The following is a 27,441-nucleotide window of genomic DNA, read 5'->3' as shown; positions in this document are numbered from 1 at the left end:
TTCAAATACTAGTGCACTGTTACTTTTTGTTTCGTGAACTTGAAAAAATAAAAAATGTTATGCATAGATAGCCAGTAGCACAGCACACATTGCACGGATGTGGAGGGATGGGAATGAAGTGAAAGCTCATTTTTAATATCTGTTTGCAGCAGGGTTTACTTCTTTCCACTCAGAAATTAACAAAATTTTAACAAAAGTTTTTCCAGGGTTTTAACCCTGTGGTTGCCGTGTTCACCTATAGAGTGTGATTTATGCCAAGTCCTAAAAAAAAAAAAAAACAGTATACCTTGAATTGAACATAACACATGCACCGTTTCTAAAATAGTCAAAAGTTTGGTCGCACTTTCTCATTCACGTGTCAAAACTTTTGACTGGTGCTATATGCATATTCATTTACATTTTACACAGACGCAGAGGTGGGATGTAACTACTACATTTACCCAAGTGTAACCCCAATATCTTGGATGGTAGCTTTCTCCGTCCCCTCCGGACTGTGGGTGACAAGCGGGCTAGAATTTTTTTGAACTGTCTTCTACAATCACCACCGACATGGCAGGACAGTTGACACAGCTTTATTCTGCTCTCTTAGCAAGACATGTTTATCTAATAGAAGTGAATAATATGATAAACTCAAATACTATTACACCAGTTAATGTACAACACACATTTATATGGTAATCTTATTATTAAAATACACGTGCACAATAATTAAGGTTTACATTTTATGCTGCTTTATACTTCTACTCCACTATATTTCAAAGAGAAACTCATTAGGCTACTTTTTTATTGCACTACATTCAACTGGCAGCTTTAGTTAGTTGGTTTACAAATTAAGATTTTTACATCCAAAATGAAGAATTTACAAAACCTGAAATTTGTTGTAAATAAAACTCAACAGTAAATACAAGATCTGTATAAAAATCCCAAGTTCCCGCTCGCGGAACGTTCGTTGCCTCCTGAACTTTCCTGAACTTTCCTTTGTTAGCAGGGCTCTACCATAGACTGTATATAAAAAGAGATGTACTTAAAGTATTAAAACTAAATGTACCCGATACAGAAAAATGGCCCTAGTGAGTATTATGCGTTATATTATTATATTATCATCACTGTTGCATTAATGTAAAGTATCATGTTACTGCTGGTTGAAGTGAAGATCATTTTAAATGTTGTAAACTGATGTGTTACTTCAGTAAATGATCTGAATGTCTTCCACCGCTGCAGTTCGTGCTCTTTGTCACTAGGTGGTGATAAGTATCACACCGTGCAATCTGCCAAAAAAGAGGAAGAAACTGCTCCGTTGTTTTGCGAATACTTCCACCCAGGAAGGTGAGTAAAACATTTCTTTCAGCTTTTATGTCAAAATCTGACCGTTGATAATCGCTGTCTAAACTACTTCTGTAATGATGCACGCGACTAAAGACTGGCGGGTTTACATAATGATAGTCTGGGGTTTCTCTGTCAACGCTAAGGTCCAGGATGAATTAATCGAAGTTGTCTGTGATCAGGTAACAGTCCTGAAGTTTACAACATTTAGACTAATTCAAGCAACTCTAACAAACAGCGCCAGCACTGTCACTGTCACCGGTGCGATAACGTGAGGTGTCTCTCATTTCACTTTTGTCACATGTTGGATCTTTTCACAAAACTAAACACTTCTTCTCCCACAAAGCTGTTTGAACTATCTTTTTTTTTTTTTAAAGGTAAAATAAGCAGTTAACCACATTCTGCCGCTCCAGTAAATGTTGAAATGTCCAAGATTTCTGCACTGCTTGCAACACCATCCTGTTTTATTTTGAAGTTACTTCCATATGTGTCTGTTGGTTGCTGATCACAACAGATTGTGCTTTTTACATGTGCTCTCTGATGAAGTAAATTTATTTATATTTTCTGTGTGTCATCTTCATAAGGGAACCTCCAGAAGTGAAACTATTAAAAGTGCAATGCTAGGAGTGAGGAGATAAGCGAAGACTTTGATGATAATCTGCAGAGATGATGGACCCTGAGGTTTCTTTGCTGCTGCACTGCGCAGACTGGAGGGGGCTGCTGGAGTCCCAAGTAAAAGTGGAGCTTTGTGAAAGGTAAAATAACTCAAGGCCTCTGGACTGGGTTCAAACAAAGTCAAGTGTAACTTTTTGATCATTAGTGACACTGAGTCAGTGAGGAGCGGCTGTATTAGGGAAAGGAAAGAAGGTGCAAAACAGCTCATAGACACTATACTTCACATATTATGTTCGGGCTACAACAGTTATTTTTATTCTCAGTTAATCTGTAGATTATTTTTCTTGATTAATCATTTTGTCTATAAAATGTCAGATAACCCTAGTGCTTGTTATAATTTCCCATTTTCAGATGATTTGTCTGACCAACAGTCCAAAACCTGGAAACAAGAAATGTTTTGCATTATTTGATTGTAGAAATAGTTGCAGAATAATTTTCTCTTGATTTACATATTAACTGTTGCAGAATTGCATTATATACAATCAGTTCAACATGGAAGTTGGAGGGGGATAAAATTTAATTGCAGCAATCTGATGAGTTTGTTTATCTTCCATTTTCCCCTCCTCAGATTTAACAGGCAGACAGATCCAGCTCTAGAGCTTCACATAGAGGAGGTGTGGACAGAGCGAGTGACCAGGGAGCCGTGGCTTTTCAATGGGGCCAAATTCAGGCTACACTCTTTCTGCTTGGCCTCCCTAGAGTGTCCCTCATCATCCTGTGCTGCTTCTGAACATCCGCCCTGCACTCAATCATCCAAAGAATGCTCCGTAGTCTGTGTGGAGGATCAGGAAGGAAAATTACCTGTCAGACAGAGACAGGAGGATTTGTGCAATTTGGATCCTCTGCATAATGGTGCTCAAAACAGTTTGGACCTTAGAAACACGTCTATAAATCAGACAGAAAATATGGGGGATGTCATCCAACAGGCAGCTAGTTCATTGGAACAAGACTCCTCTATTTGTAGAGCAGCTCAACTTCCTTCCCACTCTGATCAGAACACACACGACGAAGACACAGGGCCACTCCTCACTCTGAGGCTTGGCCTTACGTGCTACAAGGACTACCTGGGAACCAACTGGTCTTGCAGGGTGGCAGAGCTCCGTCAGCGCGGGGAGGCGGAGTTCAGCGATTCTCTGGCGCTGCTGGCTCAGCCTTTGGGTGTGGGCGGCGTCCTGTGTACAGATGACGGACAGGTGGTGTTGATCAGGAGGAGCCAGAGGGTGGCAGAGGCAGGGGGGCTCCTGGACATCCCTGGAGGTCACCCAGAGCCAAAGGTGAAATGAAATAAGAAAAAATGAATGTCATGTGAATGATTGTTGTGTTATTGACACCATCACTGCTCTCTTCAGGCGGTGTGTGAGGAGGTCAGCATGGTCATGATACAGCAGAGGCAGGAGGCCGTCGTCTCGGAGCTGTTCGGGTCAGTGTGCGCCGAGATCAGAGATGAGGTGGGTTTGTCTGCCAAAAGAAGTCAACTGCCAACCTGTTAATCCAGGGCTGATATTTAGCTCTGCAGGGAGTTATTGTCTGGCTGGATTTAAGGATGAGATGGATGTGTGAATGCTGCAATGTGCATAAAATAAAAGGGACAACGAGTAGATCTAATGTCACATCAAAGACAGACAGAGTAAATCTGAGATTGCCATAATTTTATAGGCTGGGACCAGCTGAGCCCGACTCACCTGCAAGACAAAAGTGAAACAGTGAGGTTAACAAGCGAGGTTACAATCACGCAGTATTCACTCTTATATTTCTCTGAAGTTCTGAAAAAGGCAGAGTTTGGCAAAATGACTTGACAGAATAAAAACAAAAATCTGAATTTACAAATACTTGGTAATAGCCATTTCAACACTGTCACCACATATACCCGACAGTGTCTCTGCTATGTCGGTTATGTTACGTAACGTTAATAAATCAACCAGATCTTGAATTAACACAGAGAAAATGGAAAATAATATTCACTGAATTAGCTTTTTCCAAAATCCTTAGGAGCTCTGTCAGCATTTGAAGAGAAAGCCAAGACTAAAGTCATGATATTCACTTTAGAAAGTCTTTGGAAATGAAGTGTTGGACATTTCACTTCTCACTTCCTCCGTCATCCTCCAGGTGAATGTTCCTCTGAGCTGCCTCGGAGAGCCTGTCCTGATGGGTGTCGCTCTGAATCACACCAGTGCTGGAAGACCAAGTGCTGAGTTCTACGTCAGGTACTTGTTCCTCCCATTTTAATCCTGATGGCGAACTGTAGCACTGTTTTCACTTAAGGTGAAAGTGTTTCCTCACAGTGGAACCGTGAGTATAATCTGTATTGTACAGTGGCCCCGGGGTGCAAAACACAACAAAGTTTGGAACAAAACACAGAAACAAAATAGAAAACACAGCAGCAACAATGATATTTCAGAAGGCAGAACAACAAAACCGAATGTGCAACTTTTTAGAAAACATAATAAATTAGAAAACAAAACAGCATTTTAGAAAACACAACAGGAAACAACATACTTTAAGAAAGCACATTTAACCAAACAATTAAAGGAGTAAACTCTGAAATTACTCAGGTTCTGTCCAGTCATGAGCAAGGATTATTGTTTCTAGCAAATCCTTTTTGTGTAATGTTGTTCTCACTTTTATTGTTGTGTTTTTGTTCTGTTGCTGTTACTGTTTTCTCCAATGTTTTTAATCTCAGGGCCACCGTAGAAATTTTCCTGTCAAATAAACAAATGTTAAAAGGAGGTTGTGAGCAAATGTATTTCTACTTAGGGGTGTATAATATGAAAATATGAGTATAATATGAGTAATCTTGCCTTCTGGCCTGTAACACACCATCTGGTTAGAATTAAGTGTCAAAAATGCAGCTGTACCTATTATTAAAGTAATGTCAGAATCTTTACCCATCAACTTGATATCAGTGCAATGCAATACTGAGTCAGTTGTATCTGCGTGTCCTCAGTTGCTCACTGACATCAGACGAAGTCAGAAAGTTGTACTGGAAAGGAGGAGCAGAGGCCCATGAGTCCACAGACATCGTCTTCCTCAGCAGAACAGTAAGTAAACTGAAGTAACAGATGTGTAAATGTCTGCACAGCAACTCCAGAATGAGCTTTCTTGTTTTGGCAGCTGCATTAGGAGGAGAGTACAGTTTCAGTTTCACACCATAGTAGTAGTTGGCATTTTTGTTGTCTGTGTTTTTACAGGAGGTGCTGCAGCTGGACAGGAGCAGCCCTCTGTGGTTGGAGCTCTGTCCTTCAGCTAAAGGAGCAGTGCTGCTTTATCAGACAGTGAAACCTGACGCAGAGCGAGACCGGTGCAGTCGACATGACGCTCAGCTGACGCACAATTGATCCAGTGTACAACCACAGACTTTTTCATTAGTGTTCAGGGATTTATTAACATTTTAAGCACTTCCTGACCAATACTGCTGTTAAAACTGTGCAAAAATACTGTATATTTTTAATCATTTGTACATTAAAAACAAATTATAAAGTTTTTTAAATGTTTTGAATAAAAATCCTAAAAGAGTGACCTGTTTTTTATTGTTAAAATTATTAAATACTACAACACTGATTATCATTGACTGGTCAAAGCAGGAAGTACAACACACATTCTGTAGTCCTCTTGATGATTTAACCAGCTCTTTATTTTTAAATGAAATGACTGATCAATAGACTTGTCCTTGTAAACACAGGTAATGCAGCAGCATCGGTTTCTTCACCAGTAACCCTCATAACCACTGTAACCAAAGTCTCTGTTGTAGTTGTAGCTCTGGTCCTGATGAGCCTCGTTCCACTGAAATGTAAATGACACAAAAGGACAATGTCAACAACAGGCTGTTGCTGTGTCACTAAACGTCTCACAAGCTGAGTTGAGGTTCAGAACGGACTCAACAAACCAGATACAGCTAGGCGTACCTTATAAACTGGCAACTGACTACATAATAAAGAAGAAATGGTAATTAACCTAATTAATCAGTCTACTCACTGCTGTGAAACTTGTACACAAACTCATTGGTCTATCTCTCTGTCAATCAACATATCAATAGCCCTGATCATTATAAGCAAAATGAGCTTGTAACCCCTCGTGTGTTTTTACACAGTCCAATCGACATGTGAGCATCAAAGTTAAATTGTGTTTGATTCTGTTTAATGGGGAAAGAGGCTGTAAAGACTTCACTGAATAGTTTCCTCTGTTATGTAAATGATTAGCATTCTAATAGTTGACCCTAGTTGTAGTGACGGTTTGATTTGAGTAAAACCTGAGTAAAAGGATAAACCTTTGTTTATTTTATTTATTGATTATATTACTATAATCCCCACAGACATCACTGTTCAGCTGGGTTACTGTTCTGTAATGAGCTTTCATATTTGTCACCTGCTGAATTCTGAACAGTATACATTGCAAGTGAAACAGATGCAGTGACACAGGAAGAAGCAATGATGTTTAAGAGACCACGTGATTTTGTCCAACACAGGTTTAACCCCCAAAGAGAAATGATGTTACCGAGACGTTTGGCTTGTTTGGTGCATTGTGTTGCTGCAGGGTACTCACATATCTTGGGTGCTGTTTCCATGACTGCATGTTGAGTCTTGGGTCATTCCACCCTACAAAGGCAGAAATGAAAATCACGTCAACTATCATCTTAAAATACCAAGTCTCCCAAAAGACTGTCCATCATTTTTCATGCTGACCATTTATCTGAGTCCCCTGGATCCTATGCGATGGTGGAGGGCCGTAAGGGTGGGGTCTTTTCTTGTGAAGTCTGGGTTTCTTCTTCTCCTGTTTGGGGATGGGGGGGAGCAGCCTGCGAGCACAGTCTTTGTACTCCTGCAGCAGTGTCTGTGCCTGTTCCTGAGGCAGCTCGACATACTGCAGCTCCTCCAGCAGGTCAGTCTGCTGCTCTGGAAGACTGCAGCTCACTGGAGTCACAATTGAAGAGGCATTTACACAGAGCGTAATTCTTAGCCTGCAGTGAACTCATTTGAGCTGTTTCAGGTTTGTGTCTAATTGTCTGCGTTACCAGAGGCTCCAGTCTGTAGTGCAGTTCCACTCTCTCTAAATAGACTAATAAATAATAGAATAATTCAGTGAAAACTAGGGTTTCTGCAAGATTCTCAGAGTAAAATTTAACTGACTTTTTAATATCACATAGAACATACTTTGCATGGAAAGCCAGCTACTAAGCCCATCTCTCACCTCACAATGTGCTTGGAAAGAAGGGGCCAGTGTTGATGAGCACTGTAAAGACTTTTGTAAATTAAATTAAAAGACCTTTTAATACTTTCTAGGGCTTTTTTAAGGAAATCAAATTCAAAGCTTTTGAAGACTTTTTGAGAACTACAGATAGTCTGGAAAATGAATCAGTAATTCAGTCTGATTATCAGGCTAATCCACCTCTGTCCAGTCACTAAATTACACAGAATTACATAAGTACCTAATGAAGTTAAGTATCAGTTCTTGGTCTGTCATCATTAAACATCATTTCCTCATTTAACCCACTTCACACGGAGAGAAAGCAACAGAGAAACAGGAGAAAAGTTTCCATACCTAATGGAAAAGACTTTCGATCAACTGCCAACAGACGATTACCTCACTTCACAGTTCTGCAATGAGCCATCCTCTCATTAATCACTTAGATGTTAAATTTCCAATAAAACGTGCACAAGTCAGACCTTGGAGTTTAAGCATGGCCGTCTCTGGGATCTGCTCCTCATCACTCGTCTGCTGGTGTGACAGTCGTTTTTTCCACTCGTCTGCAGATGGAAAAACCACCACCACCCGCCGCCTGAAGCCTGTGAACAGCTGCAGCTTGTGACGGCGCGCCGAGAAGAGGATGTTGCACTGGAGAGACGATAAAGAGAGGAGGGTAAAATAACTGAGGGGGCAGAGTACAACATAATGGCTGGCCTGAATTAACCTACTGCTGTTATGTCCAAACATGTTTCAGTGCTTTAATTCCACATGCTTATGAGGACATGCACAGTGATGTCACTTTCATAGTCATGTGACACAGTAGCTGACATTCAGGTGCTTTGAGGTACGAAATTAAGAAAATGGTATGATGATAATAAGTAGATACATACAGGTCAGTTTCACAAGACAACAATGTGAATTAACAGAGTTTTCAGAGTTAAACTGATACATGTTTCGAAGCGAAGGGTTACCTGGTCCAGGATGTAGTTACCAGGAGTCTGAGCAGCCAACTTGATTAAATCAGTTAGACACTGAGAGGCCTGCCGCTGCCTGCTGTCCCTCTGTCCACCACTCTTCACACACACACACACACACACACAATGTATTTGGATCAGTTGATCAAAGGTTGAACATGATCTTTGAATGTGGATATAAAACATGAATAGAGAGACAAGAGGTTTGACTGACAATCATACATGCGAGCAGCTCCTCTGTACCCAGAAGCCTGTACTGTTTCTCTGGATGCTGCTTCATGTGAGTCCTGGCCCAGTGGCTCTTCCCAGAACCAGGAAGACCCACCATCAACAAAACCTGGAGGGAAGAAGAGAAACATCAATGTTTACAGGCTGTACTGTGCACACAAATAAAAATTCCTTAATGTGATAATGTGAATTTTGGTCATATTGTGCCATTTTGCCTTTCCATAATACACATAAAAATACTTTGGAGAAACCTTTTACAGCAACAGAATATTTTCATCCTTCAGAAATCCTTTTGGTGGACCTTACACACACATCCATTACACAACTTGTTCCCCTTGTTTCCCTGATCATCCTTATGAGTCTCCAATAGATAGAAATTATCTTGGAGCTCATTTCACTACAAAACTCAACTGTTAATCTGAGAATCTGCTGAACTCGTGTCCAGTTATCTGTTGATTAAACCAAATTGTTTGAAACCTTACAAACTTTACTTTTTATCACCCTGATCACTTTACCTTCTCCTTTGTTTTGTTTATGTTAATGTTTTGTTTTCAAAAGGCTGAACAGGGCGGATGCATTTATATGTATGTCTTTTGTATAAGTATTGACATTTTAATTAAATTTGTAAAAAAAAAAAAAAAAAAATCCTTGCATGGAAACCCAACTATTAACCCATCTCTCACCTCACAATGTGTTCGAGAAGAAGGGGCCAATGTTGAGCGTACCCTCTGCCCAGCTGGTAGAGCTGCCAGCGGTGTAAAACCTGGAGGCCCAGGGTACCAGGGAGGAGTGGTGGGGTCCAGGAGCAGTCTGACTGAACAGCTCTTACAGAAGACGTGAGGGATGAGAGCACGACCCTGCAGCACAGAGGCGCCCAGGGAGAAGGCCACACCCATGAAATGACCGTTCTTATGGAATGAGAGCTGAACAGCACCATCTGTGGAGAAAGACTGTGGGGGTATAAAACACACAAACACACACGCACACACACTTAGATCAGAGAAACTCACCCTACAATTGTATTACAGAGATTATAGAGAGAAAAGTGTAACTCACAGCGTAACAGCCAATGATATCCCCCTCTGAGAAAGGTTCTCCAAACTCCTCTTCCTTTCCATCTGATACTTTTTTACTGCGCCCATCATAAGCAAAAGAGAGATCATCTTCACCTGGTGTGAGACAGATTGAAAACCAAGAGCATGTTACCATTAACGAGATATTAACAAGAACAAAAACAACTCCAGAAATGGGGCCTCAGTTCAACGGACTTATCCTGAGAAAGAGAATGAAATCCTCCTCACCCAGCAGCAGAGAGGTGTCGGCCACCGACCAGCCGACTCTCAGACCACAGGGTTCCATGACCTCTTGTTCCAACTTCCTGTCCAGCCTGACCTCAAAGCTCACCCTACCCTGCAGCACCCCATGGGTGAGCCTGGAGCCTGACCACAGTGAAGGGAACTGAGCCCAGAACCGTGGCTGCCCACAGGATCCATCAGGACCCACCTCAAAATGGATGTGACTGTCATCTGTGAGAAACAAAAAAGAAAGATTCAAAATACTGCTGTTATTGCTTTAATTTTTTTCCCCAAGAAACTACATATTTCATTTTTCTCCACCAGGAAGGTGGTGGGTGTTCTCCAAAGACTCACATGGATCTAGTCTAACTTTATCTTCATCCTTCTCCTGTACTTCTTCTCTGTCCACTGGAGGTTGTGGTGACTTGGCTCTGGTTGAGAGGAGATACACCATGAGGCATGCTGTTTTATAATACCCATTTCATAGAAAGATATAAAAACTCTCTCATGAGATATTCACAGCCCAAGCTTAGGAAAGTTTCACAATTTCTTTTCTAAAATTTGGGCACAGAATGTACTTGTAATCTGAACCTGAAGCCTTCATCTCCTCTGCAGCTGCTTTCTCACAATACTATTAACTACTGTGCAGCTTGCATTACCTTTTATATCGCATCTCCTCTTTGAACTCGTAGTAAGCTCTTCCCCTGCCCGTCTCCTCTGATGACAGAGCTCTGTCATCTCCGGGACCATCCACCTCCCCCCCCTCAGCCTGGCTCCCCCTCACACGCTCTGACACAAACTCCGAGCAGTGTTGTAGTGTAGTTACACCGGCATCAGTCTCAGTCTGTGTACCGGCGTCTGTGTACTCCTTGGTGCTGTCTGGACTACATGGGGCAATGACACCCGCTTCAGTCGGTGGTGACGGGGACTGAGCGCGTGCCTCCACCGTCTCCGTCGCTGCTGAAGGTGTCGGTGAGCTGACACGTTGTAGTGTTACCTGTGTTTCACCGTGTCCCCCGGTGTGTCCGCTCTCTAAAGCAGACCACAGCCGGCCAACCAGCTCAGCTTTCAGTCCTTTACTGTCCAGCCCAACTTCTTGAAGTCTGAACCGTAGCTCCGCCACTTTTAACTTTTTGATATCCGTTAGCTTCATTGTTGCCGTGTGGCAATGGATTCAGTTGTTCTCTTATTCAAGTTGTGACTTCTTTAAGTGAAAACAATCCCCCAGAAAACTGTAGTAAAAGAGTAAATGTTCGGATCAAAACAACAGTTCAATATGGTGCCTCGGTTTGTGATTGGCCGCTTGGATTCGGAACACTTTACTTCACGCTTATAATTACTGGCAGGTTAAACACTCACAGGACTCGTTACTGCCACCAATGGAAAGAAATGATACTACACCTTTCGTTGAATCACGAGGATCCCCTTTTTTTAGGCTTTCTGACTATCTTTTTCTTTTTAATTTCATTAAAGCTGCAAGACTTAAAAGGAGGTGATGTCGTCACCTGTGTCTGTTTATTTGTCAGCAGGATTAAACAAAAAGCACTGAAATAATTTGCACCAAATTTGGTGGAGGGATGGGGCATGGGACAGGATAAAACAGTGGGGCAAGTCAGAATTATTTACTTTTAATCTTAATACTTTAAGTACATTTTGCTGATAATACAAGATTTTATTAAAACACTGCATGCTGAATTTCTTTGGGTTCCTGACCCAAAATGCAATGTCACCTTTGGCTTTGGGAACTTTTAATGGATGTTTTCATTATTTCCTTGGACTTTGGGAGGTTGTGATAGGCGTTTTTCACAATTTTTTAAAATTTAGATCAAACCATTAATCGAGGAAATAATTGGCAGATTAATCAATAATGTAAATAATCTTTAGTTGCAGTCATATTTTAAAATAAAAACTTTTCCGATATACTTTGTTCACTACTTATGAGTTAGGACAACATTCTTTTATAATGGGAAGCTCTTTATTCAATGAACAAGACAAATGCAAATACATGAATATGAATAAGCACAAACAGGTATAAGAGGTAAAAAGCAAGACCATTATCAGTTATAATACAAAAAACATTTCATATGTTACAATTCAATTCAAGTGACAATGCTGGCTCATCTCTACTTCAGATTTCTTGCTCCGCTGCCTGTGTGTCATTACAACCACTTGGGTCAAAGAGAAAAACCTTAAAAACAACTTAGAATCATTCGTTTAAAAAACTCTTCAATGACCCTTTTGCGCTCCACATAAATCCCTCTTAATTGGAAACTCTCACAGATCCTTGAAAGTTTACCTCCTAATTATTCTCTGCGGACTCTACACAGATCATTAGAGAAGAGTTCATTGCTTCATTAACGCCCTGAGAGCGGCTGTGTCCACACAAACAGCATCATAATAAAAATCGTCAAAAGAAGAGAGCAGGTCAGCAGCAATTTTTCTGTTGCGCAACAGAACATTCAGGTCATGCTCACACAGTGAGCCTGTTTCACGTACACGGTGGCTCAGTCACACTCTCACCACATGCTTCACAATAAAAGCGCCTCAGTACTAACATCTGAATATTACACTCAGAGCAAGTCAACAAATGTATTCTCCCTGATGAGGACACAACTGTGCAAAATGTCAAGACCCCAGCAGAACTGTAAACAACCATGCATATTAAATATATTGAAAACAGAATGTAGGATAAACACCACCTGGTTGTGTGTAGTGCCATACGTCTAATGCATGAATTCACAAAGTCAGGATCAGATGACAAAGATAAGCAATAGCTTCAAAGTAACACTGTGGTTGTTAGATCACTCATCATACAGATGCTTCAGCTATTCCAGTGTGTGTTTCATTGCATTTTTCTTCTTCTGTAAAATCCCTTTTATCCCAAGAAAGACTTGAGAATAGTCCCAGTTTGTGCCTCACATTTCCAGAATCCTTTAAGACTCTTCTAGCCACATAGATTAAAAAAAAAAATCAGTCGAATATGAATAGAAAATCCAGGAGTCACAACTGGGGAAATTATTTAAAAATCTTTTTTTATCATGCAGGGGACAGAATATTTTCCCATCCGGATGGTTAGAAGAATCTTTAAGAGTTTTAGAAATGGATTTTTGAGTGTTCAGGAAGGATCAATTCATATTTATCAGAATAATGGATGCTTAATTCTGTGACAAAAAATGTAATAAATACATAAGAGGTACAAACTAGTGCTAAGTCATGGTGTCACTATGAGGTGATGGGTACTTGAGTGAGGCAGTGTTATGTAATCTAAGTGATGTCGGGCCTGCTCAAACATCATATCATTATATAATATAGCCTGTTTGATACTGGATTTCTGAGGCAGATACTGATATTAGTATTCCAGATTTTCAGCTGACTACAGATTCTTAATTTGCAGAGAACAAACACCATAAAAACATTCTCATGAGTATTCCTCATATTTGGTTATCAAAGAATTTTGACCTTTTTTACAGTTGATACATAAACTTGCCACGGCTCTCTGGAAGTCAAACTACCTCAAAATGTCTTTGCCTGTTCTGTAATCTATCATTACTTATTGGCTGATACCAACTCCAATATGATTTATCACTCAGGCTCTATTATATAAGCTGCAGAATTATATCAAAATATGATGATACCTTTAATATTATGTTGTAAACAATACGTAAAACTTTCACATTCTACATGCAGGATCAAGAACTGTCGAGTGGACATTATCAGTAGTGATAAGGGGAAAAATAGAGGTTTAAAACTTAATTTTTATAGTGTAACACCTAATATCACTACCTCATTCACTCTCAGTTAGACGAAGATGGTGGGTGTCGCTGGAGGATGTGGAGGTGAGGGGGAGCTGCTGACAGATGTACTGTGTCCCAGCAGCAGCTCCTTCTCTCGGGGAAGACAAGGCCCGCTGATGTGCTGGCTGTGGGAGTGGTAGAGCCGAAGGAAAGCCAGGATGGACTGAGCCAGCCACAGAGCCGTCACACACCACAGAGACGCCTGAGGACACAAGGTGTGACTGAGTCCGTCTTACAGTTAACTGACACAAAGAAAACTTCAAAATAAACCAAAGAGCTACTGTATGTGCACACTAAGTAAAGGCTTGGGATGCTAGTGTGTGTCTGTGTCTGCAGAACTGCAAGTTTTTCAGTGACAACAAATCAGCACCTTAGTTGTCGTGAACCTTGAGCATCTTCACTGCATTACCATATATCAAAAGAAACAAAAGAACGGAACGACATAATGAGGAGCGAGAACAATCGAACCAGGGAAACCTGGTGTCATTTGAAAGGCCTCATTAAGAAATAAGTTCCTTCAAAATTTCCTTATAGTAGTAGGATGTACTTTACATGGATGAACATTTCAGAATATATGAGTCAGACAATAATTCAATTGTTGTTTAATTGTGGCTGTGCTAATTATTGTACCACACCTATCATTCAATTTGTTTTATCATTGAATCTGTGTACTGACTTACATAGTGAAGGTAAGACCTATTGAATGTTAATAAAATAAAACATTATATAGACAGAAAATCCCAGCATCATGCCTCAGCATTTTAGAACTACATTAAAGAAAAAAAAATTCACAAATACATTGTCCGATTCAGGCTACTGGAATAGAGGCTAGGTTGAAAAGTGGGTGTGACCTTGGCTATCCATTGTGCACAATGTGTATGTTTGTGTGCAATTGTAAGCACTCCTACCTGTGCCAGATTGAGCTCTGTGTAGAAGAAGGAAGTATCCACATCCAGGTAAAGTGGAACAGACTGGGACTCTGCACAGCTAAACACAAAAAAACATGAGGGAATGAAAGAAGATTCCCAGCCACACTCACAATATGGTAACAAATATTAATGTAATACAGAAGCTTTTACCTAGTTAGTGTTGTTACAATTAGTCAGTTAATCAATTAGTTGATCGAGACAACAATAATCAGTAAGTATTATAATAATCAATTTCAGTTGTTTTTTTAAAGCAAATATGTCAAAGTTTCTCTGGTCTTCTTAGTCGTCTATGACAGTTGAGTTCTGGACTGATTATTGGACAAAACCAGAAATTTGAAAACATCACTTTGGACCATCTTGTTGCCAAATCACTCCTGCAACATTTACAGTATGATGATCCACCAGGACAGTATCAAAGAGGTTTAGTACAAGACTTCTTACCTGTATGTGCGTGTGTTGTCATCAGTCACTGTGTCACACCATGAGACCAGACCCAGAGACAAGATGACACTGGCCCCTCCAGACAGGAAGAGCACACACACACTCAGCAGCACCGTCAGGAAGGACGAAAACAAGGTGCTGAGCAGAAACACACAATACAGATATTAGACACACTGTGCAAACAACAAACAGACACTAATTATCAATGAATCCGTTGATAAGTTTCTTGATTAAGCGACTAGCTGATTGGTCTATAAAATGTTAGAAAACTGTGAAAAATCCCCATCACAAAAAAAGCCAAATCCCAAGGTGACATCTGCATCAAAACTTTAGTGGGTATTAGCGCACCAATGACTTATCATTTTGACTATAAAATGCAAATAAATTGTGATTAAGAGCACGTTGATATGTGAGTGATAAAATGAAATGATACTACATTTTCTGTCGGTTAGTATCAAAGAACAATCAATTAGTGTACCCACCATTTTTATGATTTTTATGAGCGATGAATTGTTTGTATCATTTTTGAGCAAAAATGCTACAAAATTCTCTGGTTCCTGCTTTTCAGTGAGGATTTACTTTTCTTTGTCTTTACTTTTCTTTGTCTCATAATTAACTGAATATGATTGGGCTTTGGGCTGTTAGTTGGGTGAAACAAGGAATCTGAAGACATCACCCTTTTGGCTGAGAATTATTAATATGCACTTAATTACAATTAATTTTCATTTCATAGACAAAACATTGCAAACCCCACTAAAGCTGCAACTACTACTATATTAGTTCAATGCTTGCAGCAAATACCACTGCCGCAGTATGTAGAATTAGGTCGGTAGTACAGTCATCATATCAGTAATAGTAATCAACAATGCAGTCATTAGTGTTACCTCTATAATAACTGCGTGTATATTTGTGGTGGAAGATGCATTCAGATAATAGTTTAGTAAGATTTAGATTATTTCCTTCTGAAATGTAGTGGAATATAACATAACAGGGAAATGCTCAAGTAAAGTAAGTACCTCAAAGCTGTACTTATGTACAGTACTTGAGTATATGTACTACTGTGCTTCCCACCTCTGTGTAAATATGTTGTTTATGTTGTGTCAGCGAACTCACTCGTCATGTCGTCCGTGCAGATAAAAGAGGCACCTCCAGCCCTGCGCTGCACCGTACAGCACCGTGAAAATACCGACAAATGTGGCGAACTGGCAGGCTGCCGGTGGACCCCACTGCTGCACCACCAGGTGAGAGATGTCTCCGGGCTGCCCTGTCAGCTCGGCCCGGTCCTCGGTCCTCCAGTAGCCGGTGGAGAAGAGTGCGCAGCGGCCTTTAAAAGCGGAGCCATTGAGAGCCATGGGGACGACCACCAGCAAGCCCGCCACGATCGACAGGGCGTGAACCGCACAGTGGGCCAGCAACAATCTCCGGTCCAGCTCCATATCAGAAGTCAAACTAAACTAAACGGTGAAAGTATTCACGCTGTTTAAAAAAAAGTATGAAGCTATATCAGCACATCCCTGTTTATGTCCCATATAACGGTTCACCGTGGTGGTGGGTATTTAAAGAAGTAAGGGCGGGGACCGACTCCTCCGTTACACAACAGAAGAGGAGCCGAGAGGTCTCACTCCGCAGCTATCTCCAGGAACTAGAAAGAAAGAAGAAGATTCATCATAATTATTGTCATCATTACATAATAATAAGTTGTAACATTATCAATAAAACTCAATTTATTTGATAGATTTGCAAAATTCAGAATTCATGTCCCCTCTTGATTACATCAGAATATAAGAATAGAACAATAGTATATTAAATCCAGAATATTATGATATTACCATAGTTAACTAATCCTGTTTAATGCATTTAAATTCCAAATATGGGCACTTGTATGATCCACAGATCAGTTTCAATAGTGAGGTCCCTTTTGAATCACTGGCATGATAGGCAGATCTAGTTGTCATTAGCTGAAAGCTTTCCAGTGGCAAACCTGGAGGACAGCTCCCTTTTCAATTACTGCTCGGCTAATTTTGAGCAGAGTGATATATCTGTTTATACAAGCCATCGTTTGGACTACAAATTCCTCCACTAGTGACGTAGTCGCGAGGACCTGACGTCTGTTTTCACCAGCTGGCCTCTTTATATCAGCTCACGCAGAAGAGGATTTAATCAACCTGCAGATTGATGTGTGGATGATCTCACTGATGAAAACTCTGATCAGTTACATTTAAGGCCTGACAGCAGTCAGAACTCACTGCAATAACCTTAAAAAAAAAACTAAATGAACATTAAAAAAAGGCTAATTAGTTAACCAGCTTTCTTGTACTTTAACTTGTACAATTAAATCATGAACTAAACATTTGGACTTTCTCTCTGGTTGCTCACGTTAATGTTGTGTTTTATAATCCTGATTACATACAGCGACTCATCTGTTACAAGCAATGTTTTCCCACCCCAGCATCCCAGGGAATCATGCTGGTTTCACTGCTAACACAGACATACTGGGTCACCATGTGAGTCCAATTTCCAGCTAAAGAATCTGGTAGGACAGAATAGCAAAGGTGCTCTGGGTTTAGAGGACCACAACTGACCATGGTACTGGAGAGAACACAGGTCCACACTGCATTTTAAGTCTTTTAAATTTGGATGTCACAGTTTAGTAGAGAGGAATGTGAGGTGGAGCTGGGGTGAAATTCTTCTCTGTAGGAGAGACACTGGTATCCACTCACTACGCCCCCACCCCCTTCATCCTACTGATAAACAACAGTTGGTGAAGCTTTAATGCATATTCTTCTAAAATTATATGGAGATGTCTTCTGTTTTCACAATGTTGCAGACCAGAGCACTCAAAATTACCGAGTGAAGTACACAACACAAACTGTGCAACTGAGAGTGGCTGAAAAAAAACATAAATTCAGGAGCAGTCAGAGGTGTGGTCGAAGCCACCACCCCTTGGATCTGTGTTTATCAGCTTCTGAAAAAGCTTCTCACTTTGACTGATCGTTCTTTCATGTCCCCTCCACCAGAGTCAGAGGGTTCGAGGTAGTTGGCCTATTAGCATGATAGGTGGATTACTAAACAAGACCAAAGACTCTGTAAACTATGTATTGGAAAGTCAATCAAATTACTACAAAGCCAGAAGCAAAATAACCACAGAGAGATGCATATACCGTGCAGAAAAAGATGCAAAAGAACCACAAAGAAATGAAAAACAAATACACACGGAAAGAAAATTACCACAAATGACACATCTCATACAGGAGGTGTGGGAGGCCTTTTACATATCGGTTTTCAGGACCTTATTACCTCATGGTCCATCCATGGCTATAGGCTATTTAGGGTAACAAATAGCAGCTGTTTATTGATATTATTTAGTTTTATTTAGCTTTATTACACTGAATAAACAATGTAACCACTGATAATGTAGAGTTTATTAATGCCAAGAACCACAGCCCAAGTCTACTAACAAAATTACACTATGTGGAACAGTTGTGAAAATCATGACCATATCAATCATGAAATATGCAAAAATTGGGCAAATTGATGAAGCAAGTACAAACAAGTTAAAGGTCACCCTCAAGTTGACCTTAATGGGAAACTTACTGCAAGCCAAGTTTTCCAGATTGAATTAACACAGAACTGACTAAACATGATGTCTGTTTAACAAAAGGGAGTCTCATGAGGTTGTTATCATAGGTTGTTATATAGGGCAGGCAGCCATTTTAGAACAAGGCCAATACACATAGCTGTATCAAAAAAGTCAGCTGAGAAGTAAGGAATAGTGGATTGAGTTGAATTGTTAACAACCTGTCAATTGATGGATTTTTTAATAGATTATATTACTTTATGTTAGGTTAATATGATTTGTATTTATTAATACAAATGCACATAACTGTGCAATTTACATGGCCTTTGGTCAGTTTATTACATAATAATTTGTGATGGCTTTACAGTTTGTTGGGTTTTTTTCTGTACTGAGTTAACTTTTTCAGAGCAGTCAGCACTACAGAGGTCAATGTGGACTTAACTGTGGACCACTTTTCATTGCTTTGATACAAAATGCATTGAATCAATGCATTGATCAATGTTTTTAAAAAATATGTGAATTTTTTTCTCACCCAAGTCAACCACAACCAAAACACAACAACACAAAATTACTATACAGTAGATTGCAATTTGTTACATTCTGTTACATCTATATCAAAAGAGAAATAAAAAATAAAAATCCTATCTACCCCAGAAAACTATCTACCTATTTTCAATACATGATGACGTTTAATGTTTAAAGATTTCCGCTGTACTATCAAATTTTTTTAATGTATTCATTTCGAAACCAGTTTCTCTACATGTTCATCTACCAAACTGTATATATTTATCTGTCTCCTTATAATTTGTCTAATTAAACGATTTAACGACAGTTGATCTCAAAAACATGATATTTGTTTCCAAACGAAAATGCCGAAACCCGGGATCGAACCAGGGACCTTTAGATCTTCAGTCTAACGCTCTCCCAACTGAGCTATTTCGGCGGTGAACGTAACAAGATGTACATGCCATATTTAATTACACACTAAAACTGACAACAACTGTGAATAATAGTTTTTAGTAATTAGCGAGGGGCGCATAAATGGTGACAAAGCCCTAGCCGGTAATTGGGGTAACTTTGTGTCTCCATGGCTCTTGGTCTGCAGGACGTTACCCTACATGATGACGTAACTTCACGCCCACATTCAGCGAGCGCAGAGGCTGATGGGAAGAAAGGTCAAGAATCACAAGCTGTTGAAGACACGGATCTAGTGCTGCAACAAAGATTATCTAATACTCCAGGTAAAACTAGTCTGTTGTTTTAAATGAGACCTGTACGCTTTGCTGCTAACAATACCGCAAAATTACAATACGCTATCGCACGGTTTTGTGTGACTCGGCCGCCGATACAGCACTCTGGCTCAATAGCTAACGTTAGCTGGCTAGCAGCTGCATTGTTATTGTTTTCGCTTTATTTTGGGGCATTATATACACACCTCACAGAGGTTCCTCAGCCGAGACAGGGGCCTGGACTACCTGAGTGATGGTTTTCTGTCCGTCCCGGGACAATGGATGAGAAATCCAGCAGCAGCAGCCACCACCGGCTTCTGATCGTCCTTCTCATGGCGTTGCTCTTTGGCGTCATGATGATCCAGTACGTGTGTCCGAGCAGGTCTGAGTGCCAGATGCTGCACCAGCTGGGATCCTGGTTGAAGGTCGGTGGCACAACTGGTTCCCACAGCAGTGGCAATGAAGTCCAAGATGGGCTCTTAAAGGATCCGTACATTGCAGAAGACGGCGCTCTGGTCCGCTTTGTCCCTCGCTTCAACTTCACCAAAGCCGATTTAAATCGTGTTGTAGACTTCAACATCAAAGGGGATGATGTTATAGTTTTTTTGCACATTCAAAAAACCGGTGGCACGACGTTTGGTCGACACCTGGTGCGGAATATTCAGCTGGAGAGGCCGTGCGAGTGCCACGCAGGTCAGAAGAAATGTACCTGTTACCGGCCAGGTAAAAAGGAAACCTGGCTCTTTTCACGATTCTCCACCGGCTGGAGCTGCGGGCTTCATGCGGACTGGACTGAGCTGACCAGTTGTGTCCCGTCACGCATGGACTCACGAGAGGCTCCCAAGAACCTGCCCAGGTTGGTGACTTCACATTTCTCTTAATAATGATTATGTAACTGCACAAATGTATAGAATGCAGGAATGTACCAAGGTGTAAACTAATATGTAATACAAGTCAAAACGTTTGTGGAACAGTTTACCCTGGCCCGTTTGACCTGGTTTTAACACGATCTCTGAGTAGAGAGATTTTATTTTATTTTTTTAAATCTACATAAAAATTGTGTGTGTGTATTATGTCAACTTAAACCTACTACACAAGTGCTTGTCCACACAGCAAATAAATAGTCCACGTAATTGCAGGACTTCTCAGTTTCTTTTTGTAATTTTTGTCATATCAGAACCAACTGAATATGAATCAGTTTCTAGTATTTAACACCTCCTTCTCTGCTTAGTCTACCTATTAAATAATTGAAAAGAACATTGAACACATAAATTGCAATGACTTAGTTTAGTTTAGTTACTTAATTACTTTATTGCAGACCTAACGTCCTCTTTTTCTTTCCAGAAGGAACTATTATTATATAACTATCTTAAGAGACCCAGTGTCACGCTACTTGAGCGAGTGGCGTCATGTGCAGCGTGGTGCCACATGGAAAGCCTCCTTACATGTGTGTGATGGACGTTCACCAACACTGTCTGAGCTACCAAGCTGCTACTCAGGAGACGACTGGTCAGGTTGCTCCCTGCAGGAGTTCATGGACTGCCCCTACAACCTGGCCAACAACCGGCAGACCCGCATGCTGGCTGACCTCAGCCTGGTGGGGTGCTACAACGTCTCTGGTACGAGTGAGGAAGAGCGCTGGGCAGTACTTCTGGAGAGTGCTAAACGTAACCTTCGGGGAATGGCCTTCTTTGGGCTAACTGAGTACCAGCGTAAGACCCAGTACCTGTTTGAGCGAACCTTCAACTTGGAGTTCATTGCACCCTTCACACAGCTCAATGGCACACGTGCCTCCAGTGTTGACGTACCTCCTGAGACGCAACACAGAATCCGCCAGCTAAACCAGTGGGACGTAGAGCTATATGAGTACGCCCGTGACCTTTTCCTGCAGCGTTTCCAGGTGGCGAGGCAGCAGGAGCGCAGGCAGGCCAGAGAGAGGCGGCAGCAGGAGAGGAGGCGGCTCCGTGGACGGCTCACAACAAAGCAAGGGAGGCAGCTGAAGCCCACAGAAACACCTCATCAACATGACAGCCACTCTGTAGTAAGTGAGGAGCAGCAGAGGGAGAAGGCTGGTGAAGACAGTGTGGAGTCAGAAATGCTTCTCCCAGAGTGGTGGGATCTGGATGAGAATAGTACCATTGAGGACTACATGGACAACGTTGAACAGTGGTAGTTACGGGAACAAGCAGTAGGGTCTTAATACTAAGTGTGCCAAGTTCTGCCTTGTCTGTTGTTAATTAATCCAAGTTAATTTTAGTATTTGCCTTCCACTATGATTTTTGTCACTATGAACTGTTTTAAAATGACACATTTATTTATTGATACCAATTGTATTTCTTTGTCACAACTGACATTCATAATGGATACATTTTCTTGACAAGAAAAAGGCTGCTCTAGTTACCCGATATTCCATACCTTTTAGTGTTCACACAAGCCTTCTAGACTGTTCTCCTGGCTTTTAAACACATCTGAAAACTTGTGATGTAGCTTGAAATGAGGGTAAATAATTTTCTTTGTCAAAAGGAACAATGTGACACTTGTTTCTATTTAAAATATGCTACTGTTTGTGATTAACAATCTATATGTTTGCCAGATTGTTGTCTTGTATGAAATATGTACATTTTGAAATGTACCTGTGTTTTTAAGTGTCTCTTAAGTTACGGAGGAGAATGGAATTTTCATAGATACCTCAATGTGTTGCATTAACTGCTAATGTTGTAAAATTACTGAATGTGTCCCAAGTCTTTATATAAAATCCTTTTACATTTACCGAACTGTTGTTCTATTCTTGCCACACAGATATCTTCTTATTGTAAATGTTCTTTTGTCTGATCATGTGCAGAAAAGACTGCAAGCTTTTGTGTTGCGCTTGCAAGCCTCTGGAACACCAGCAGGGAGTGCTGAAGTACTTTTAATGAAATCTAAAGTTACTGAATGGGGATACTGAGGTGATAGTTGACATCACAGCTTATTCTTAAATTTGGTTGGGTAGGATTTGAACCATTTATAAGTCTGATCCTCAAAGGATTTAATAGAGGGATCAGATTTGACAGCTGCGCCTTAATTTTGAAGAATTATTCTGCAATGTAGTGAAAATGCTTAAAATTTTATAGAGGTTATTGGATTGTTAATAGCTGGGATTATTTTATCAGTAGAGTTGTATTGCCAGAAATGGTTGAAGGATTATAACATTTTGTATATGGTCTTAATTGTTTACATTATACTAAATTATGAAAACTAAATTTCAGTCTATGTTTAAATTGGGATTACAGCATGAGAAAAGTGAATCGTGTACAGATTTGTTATACATTTTTTGTTACAATTAGAAATTGATGTTATTAACCAGTAACAGAGCCATTGATTATAGCTTTAAACCCTCTACACAATAAATTAGAAAGTGGTACTCATTGTCCAAATTGTCAAAGAAGTGATTGCTGGTTTTATTGTGAAAAACCATACGGCGACCGGAAATACTGAGTCGGTATAAAAGCAACGTCCTAGCATCAGGTAGAATAACTGAAGAGCGCTCCTGTACTGTCATATTTTGACTGACATTTATATGTAAATACTAAAAATAACTATGTACTGATTTAATGTGTTTTAAAATGTTAAAAGATCGAGAAACACAGACACCCCCGTCTTTGTTTACATGTATTCTGAACGGTTGCTGAAATGTTCAATTACGCGGACGTTAAGTTTAAAATTTTGACTGTTAGTTAACGTTGGCTGTTGCAAAACGTTAACTTTAACGGGTCATTTTAGCCCAACCGCTATCCTGATGCAACGCCTTTAAGTTTAATCTTTAAAACGGCAGCACGTACTTTGACTAACATAATGGCTGAATCTTTTGACTCTCGTTTGTTCTACCAGGTTGGCACAAGGCGACATATGATGTATATATACCTCATAAACTGTACCTACCTGCGACGTCTTCACGGCAGCCTACCTTTTTGTCGTGACTCTCATTTCCACCAATGCTAATGATGCTATCTTATAAACGTAAGCAAACACACACGCCCTCTCTGCCAACTCCTCCCTCACCATTTTGCCCTGCCTCTGATTTTTTTTTGAATCTGTCATTCTGCTGTGTTGCAGCCGAGCATATTTAGTTGCAGCTAACATTTCAGCTGCAAGCTAGACCCCTCGCCTCTTTCTTTCTTTCAGTTCGCGACGGCAACACGTTTTTCTTACCTGCTACGATTTTATTATGTCTAGCTAGCGATAACGCGCTTTTTCTTTTTCTTCTTTCACTTCCAGGTAATGCTGAGTGTACACTAGACCAGCAACGCGCCTTTGTGGAAAATAACCACCAAATAAACATTTTAACCGACGTTCATTTAGGAGAAAACATTTGAGTCTCAATCCGATTGGACTACAAACAGGTAAGAGGCTGAGCATGTCTGGCGCAGTTGACTTTGCAGCAATATTAATGCTACCTGACGCATTTAAATAACTAAGGTTAGCCGTGAATTTTATATTTCATCCATATCAGTTAAAATGCTTCTTACAGTCTGCCTGTTGCACAGAAGCTCAAAGCCGCCTTTGTTATTCTTAATAAGGGCGTAATTGTTGTGTTACACATGGGCAAAACTGTAACAGTATTCACATTTAACATGCACTGGGCAGGTCTGCTGAAAGCTGGCGGCCATGCTCTGTAAAGATGTAAATAATGCTGTAAGCAGCTGTCATATTTTAGTCTGGTATCTGCACACAAGGTTTTGATTGAATGCAATATTTTTGGGATTTTATTGGATGGCTTTTGATATCATGCCAGAGAGGGAAGAGCAAAAAAAAAAAATCTATGTTAAATTACTTTCTGGGTCACTCAGTTCACTGTAATAGTGGGTTTAAATCTGTTAAGTGAGGGGCACTTGCAGCTTGCCCCCTGGTTATCTATGTATGTGTGCAGGATTTTGCAGACAATATTAATGCATGTGTGCAATCAGTGCAGGGGTTTGAGTTTTGTCCTTGGTTTACCTTTAAGGGGTCAGACACTCGAGCCACCATGCTGTGTTGTCACTACTTGCCAACACACATTGTATGCATTTACAGTGGATGTATTGCCAACATCATGTCTTAGTTAACAATACAGCCAGTCATGACAAGTTCACACTCCCTCCAGGCTGTAGACTCACCACCAGTGGAGCTTGTTTTTCTTTACTTAATATAAACACAGATAAACTGACACACACTCACACTATAGTTATGAGGACACTTGTTGGCATAATACCTACCCCAAACTATTACCCTAACCCGAGTCTAGACCTAATGCCAACCTTATTCTTAAAACCCAATCTTAACCCTAAAACAGCCATTTTAAGTTGTGAGAATTTGCCAGAATGTCTGAGGAATGACAAAATGTCCTCACAACAATGGGTTTGAACTAAAATTTGTCCACACAACCATAGAAAGACGTGTATACACACACAAAAAGACACAAGCATACAGTCATATTTCCCGCATAACCTGTTTTCATTTCCCCTCTGACACAGACAACTGCCTGGGACGCTCCATATTTTATGGTACAAATAAAACCATTCACTAACAATGTAGCAGCAATAACAAATCAAAAATATTTAGCTGACAATGCATTATTGGCTCAGCTATAATATGTACTGCTTTTCCACACAGTTGACTTTCATTATTTCACTACAGGGATGTGAAACCCCCAAGCTGAAACCAGTATTACAGCAAGTAAAATGAATTCTACACTTCATTCAGTCTTTTCTAAAGTAAAACTGTTAAGTGCAACACCCAAGTTATGCTGCATCATTCCAAGTATTCATGCTTTGTGTAGTTTATATGGTCCTGTATGATGGAATAGGCTTGTTGTATGATTGCTTGAATGGGAGCTGTGGTGCTTTAATGAGCTGAAAGGATTATTGATACTTAACCTAATTACTTTGCTCCCTCCCTTCAGGCTGCTGGCTTTCACTCTCACTGTGATTTATAGTTCTTTCACCTTGTGCTTTTTAATCAATCACCTGGTCATTGATGTTATCCTGTTTCGCACTTGACCTTGTCACAGCTCTCAGAAGAGTTGTCTGTTTAGTGAACTGTAGCACATCAGCGATCAGAGTTGTGTTTTCACAACTTCAGTATTCGTTATTAAACTACCTGTGCTTCTGAAAATGGAATTCACCAGACCTTCGAGAATGGGGAAACTCCACATTAAAAAAACATTCCCACAGGAAACACCACAGATTCTCGTGTGAAACCAAACTGACACAAAGATCTGAGCTCAAGTGTTTTTTCCAGTGTGTAAATACTAAAATCCCTCACTGGCTTTCCCCAGTCTGTGAAAACTGAAGTCCACAGTTTTAGGGTCCTTTTGTCCCCTCTGGAGACCCACTGTATAAGCCTATAACACTTCACATTCCCATTTTACACATTGGCACAATAATCTAAAACAATTCACCAAGTGTAACAGTAGAGCAAGCTTAAATTCCTACTTTTAGTGCTTGAAATTCAATTGAATTTTCTACTTTTTTTCAGCACTTTCACTTGAGCTGACACTTCCCCTAAAGCCAGTGCTCACACTTAAACTGACACTGTCAGCTCTTCCATTTTAATTGTCATGTCAATATAATACTTCCAGTGTTTGCATTTAGGCTGTCGCTTCAGCCTAAATAAAATCAGTATCTCAACTATTTCAAATATTTCAACTGCAAATCTTAATTTTTCTCAAATTTTCCAGCAAATGTGAGGTGTTAACCCATAATGCCTCACATTCCCAATTAATACAGAGCAGTTCACAAGTTCACCAGTGGGGCAAGCTTAAATTTCTACGTAACATTTAAACTTGCTTTTAATTCAGCTGAAAGGTTAACTCTTCTCTGCATTTTCACTCCAGCTAATGTCAAATTTACCCAGGACTCATGTCATTTCAACTTTTTAAAACACAGTAATTGTATTTCACTTACCACTTCCAACATTTCAGCTATTTCCAGTATTTCTAGTTTTTTGTAGCGAGCACACTTCCTGTATTACCCTGTAACACTTAACATTCCCATTTATTGCATTTGCTCATTGCTCTTAATTTAGAGGAATTCAAAATAAATGCAACAGCAGAGCAAGCTAAAACTTCAAAACTGCCATCAGCCACTGGCAGATAATCACACAAGGCACTTAAAATATCCCCCTGCCTATAGAATGATTGTGCAAAAGAAAGGACTAAAAAAAAAAAAAAAAAATCTAAAATTAGAAATAAAAGGGATATATTTTCCTCACAAGTGTTATTGTGTAACACTGCTTTCCACTGAATGCATGTCTGACACTTTCCAGTTTTATTGGTATAAAGCTGTCTGTGAGTGTGAGCAGATAAGGTGCAGGGCAGTCTGTCTAGGTGGCATACAGCCTACTCACCAGCCATAATGCAGACGTCAGAGCTCTGGTGAAGGTTACACGGTCGGTAGCCCTTTGGTGCACTGTGTTTGATGAGGGACGCAGTGCGCTGGAGTCAACAGCAGCCAGCCCCATCTGTCCTCCTATACTTTCCCACATCCTGTTCCACCCACATGTTGACCCCCACCTACTGACTACTGACTGCTGGAGCCCCTCTTCTCCCTGCAGACACCTGGAAGACAGGCAGCAGCATAAGGGCTGTTATAACTGGGGCAGTCTATATTTATTCACCATTCTGCATCCCTGCATTTGACTGTTTACTGTAAAGGTCGTACAAGTTCAAGTAGACCAAAATTATGTACAGAATGTAGACTCTTTAATACAGCTGGATTTAAGATTAAGTGGGAATACAGTTTCGACTTTTGGTGGCATTTCTAAATAGATCTGTGAA

At 40.3% G+C, this 27,441-nt stretch overlaps 5 protein-coding genes and 1 non-coding gene across 13 annotated transcripts in view; 3 read left to right on the top strand and 3 right to left on the bottom strand.

The window, feature by feature from the left end:
• Positions 1-1,242: 1,242 nt before the first annotated feature.
• nudt22 (nudix (nucleoside diphosphate linked moiety X)-type motif 22) lies at positions 1,243-5,511 on the top strand. Of its 2 annotated transcripts, none has more exons than XM_056381982.1 (7): positions 1,243-1,326; positions 1,908-2,078; positions 2,567-3,272; positions 3,348-3,446; positions 4,105-4,202; positions 4,943-5,036; positions 5,187-5,511. In XM_056381982.1, the coding sequence occupies exons 2-7, from the start codon at positions 1,990-1,992 to the stop codon at positions 5,331-5,333; spliced, it is 1,233 nt and encodes a 410-aa protein (XP_056237957.1). In that variant the 5' UTR covers positions 1,243-1,326; positions 1,908-1,989; the 3' UTR covers positions 5,334-5,511. The 2 variants fall into 2 exon arrangements, with proteins under 2 accessions (XP_056237957.1, XP_056237958.1); XM_056381983.1 differs by lacking the exon at positions 1,243-1,326 and adding an exon at positions 1,370-1,505.
• Positions 5,512-5,607: 96 nt separating this feature from the next.
• Positions 5,608-10,964, bottom strand: si:ch211-107m4.1 (heterogeneous nuclear ribonucleoprotein U-like protein 2). Its single transcript, XM_056381980.1, has 11 exons — positions 10,336-10,964; positions 10,031-10,107; positions 9,683-9,907; positions 9,438-9,550; positions 9,065-9,331; positions 8,368-8,490; positions 8,151-8,252; positions 7,659-7,827; positions 6,678-6,905; positions 6,538-6,590; positions 5,608-5,778 (listed from the first exon to the last, which is right to left on the bottom strand). Exons 1-11 carry the CDS (start codon positions 10,827-10,829, stop codon positions 5,701-5,703), a joined length of 1,929 nt encoding a protein of 642 aa, XP_056237955.1. The 5' UTR covers positions 10,830-10,964; the 3' UTR covers positions 5,608-5,700.
• A 665-nt stretch (positions 10,965-11,629) lies between these two features.
• zgc:153018 (Transmembrane protein 179-like) lies at positions 11,630-23,701 on the bottom strand. Of its 2 annotated transcripts, none has more exons than XM_056382927.1 (5): positions 23,568-23,701; positions 15,954-16,482; positions 14,841-14,978; positions 14,379-14,457; positions 11,630-13,672 (listed from the first exon to the last, which is right to left on the bottom strand). In XM_056382927.1, exons 2-5 carry the CDS (start codon positions 16,274-16,276, stop codon positions 13,475-13,477), a joined length of 738 nt encoding a protein of 245 aa, XP_056238902.1. In that variant the 5' UTR covers positions 16,277-16,482; positions 23,568-23,701; the 3' UTR covers positions 11,630-13,474. The 2 variants fall into 2 exon arrangements, with proteins under 2 accessions (XP_056238902.1, XP_056238903.1); XM_056382928.1 differs by lacking the exon at positions 23,568-23,701 and adding an exon at positions 19,853-19,989.
• On the bottom strand, positions 19,288-19,360 carry trnaf-gaa (transfer RNA phenylalanine (anticodon GAA)). Its single transcript has one exon. It is a non-coding gene; the product is annotated as a tRNA-Phe (tRNA).
• Positions 19,925-22,415, top strand: hs6st2 (heparan sulfate 6-O-sulfotransferase 2). The gene is made up of 2 exons (XM_056382918.1): positions 19,925-20,502; positions 20,991-22,415. The coding sequence occupies exons 1-2, from the start codon at positions 19,925-19,927 to the stop codon at positions 21,817-21,819; spliced, it is 1,407 nt and encodes a 468-aa protein (XP_056238893.1). The 3' UTR covers positions 21,820-22,415.
• Positions 23,702-23,745: 44 nt separating the features above from the next.
• The window catches only part of mbnl3 (muscleblind-like splicing regulator 3), a 33,106-nt gene continuing 29,410 nt past the window's right edge, over positions 23,746-27,441 (top strand). For 2 of the 6 annotated variants that reach the window (XM_056382919.1, XM_056382922.1), the window contains exon 1: positions 23,746-24,028. The gene's annotated coding sequence lies outside the window, so the exon portion shown is untranslated. The remainder of the gene's footprint in view (positions 24,029-27,441) is intronic. The other 4 variants (XM_056382924.1, XM_056382923.1, XM_056382925.1 and 1 more) reach the window with 2 other exon arrangements.

This window comes from Seriola aureovittata, chromosome 8, assembly GCF_021018895.1.
Source record: "Seriola aureovittata isolate HTS-2021-v1 ecotype China chromosome 8, ASM2101889v1, whole genome shotgun sequence".
NCBI classification, from domain to species: Eukaryota; Metazoa; Chordata; class Actinopteri; order Carangiformes; family Carangidae; genus Seriola; species Seriola aureovittata.
Note: the sequence above shows the minus strand (reverse complement) of the source record. Positions and strands in the feature narration are given on the sequence as shown.

Excerpts from the sequence above, each read along its gene's own strand:
- nudt22 (XM_056381982.1), top strand. The coding sequence starts at position 1,990 with ATGATGGACCCTGAGGTTTCTTTGCTGCTGCACTGCGCAGACTGGAGG. Across the intron at positions 3,273-3,347 it reads GAGGTCACCCAGAGCCAAAG|GCGGTGTGTGAGGAGGTCAG; the intron begins GTGAAATGAAAT and ends TGCTCTCTTCAG. Across the intron at positions 5,037-5,186 it reads TCGTCTTCCTCAGCAGAACA|GAGGTGCTGCAGCTGGACAG; the intron begins GTAAGTAAACTG and ends GTGTTTTTACAG.
- si:ch211-107m4.1 (XM_056381980.1), bottom strand. The coding sequence starts at position 10,829 with ATGAAGCTAACGGATATCAAAAAGTTAAAAGTGGCGGAGCTACGGTTC. Across the intron at positions 9,551-9,682 it reads CGACACCTCTCTGCTGCTGG|GTGAAGATGATCTCTCTTTT; the intron begins GTGAGGAGGATT and ends GTCTCACACCAG. Across the intron at positions 6,591-6,677 it reads CCAGGGGACTCAGATAAATG|GGTGGAATGACCCAAGACTC; the intron begins GTCAGCATGAAA and ends CTGCCTTTGTAG.
- zgc:153018 (XM_056382927.1), bottom strand. The coding sequence starts at position 16,276 with ATGGAGCTGGACCGGAGATTGTTGCTGGCCCACTGTGCGGTTCACGCC. Across the intron at positions 14,458-14,840 it reads GACAACACACGCACATACAG|CTGTGCAGAGTCCCAGTCTG; the intron begins GTAAGAAGTCTT and ends TTTTGTGTTTAG. Across the intron at positions 13,673-14,378 it reads CAGAGCTCAATCTGGCACAG|GCGTCTCTGTGGTGTGTGAC; the intron begins GTAGGAGTGCTT and ends TTGTGTCCTCAG.
- hs6st2 (XM_056382918.1), top strand. The coding sequence starts at position 19,925 with ATGGATGAGAAATCCAGCAGCAGCAGCCACCACCGGCTTCTGATCGTC. Across the intron at positions 20,503-20,990 it reads GCTCCCAAGAACCTGCCCAG|AAGGAACTATTATTATATAA; the intron begins GTTGGTGACTTC and ends TTTTCTTTCCAG.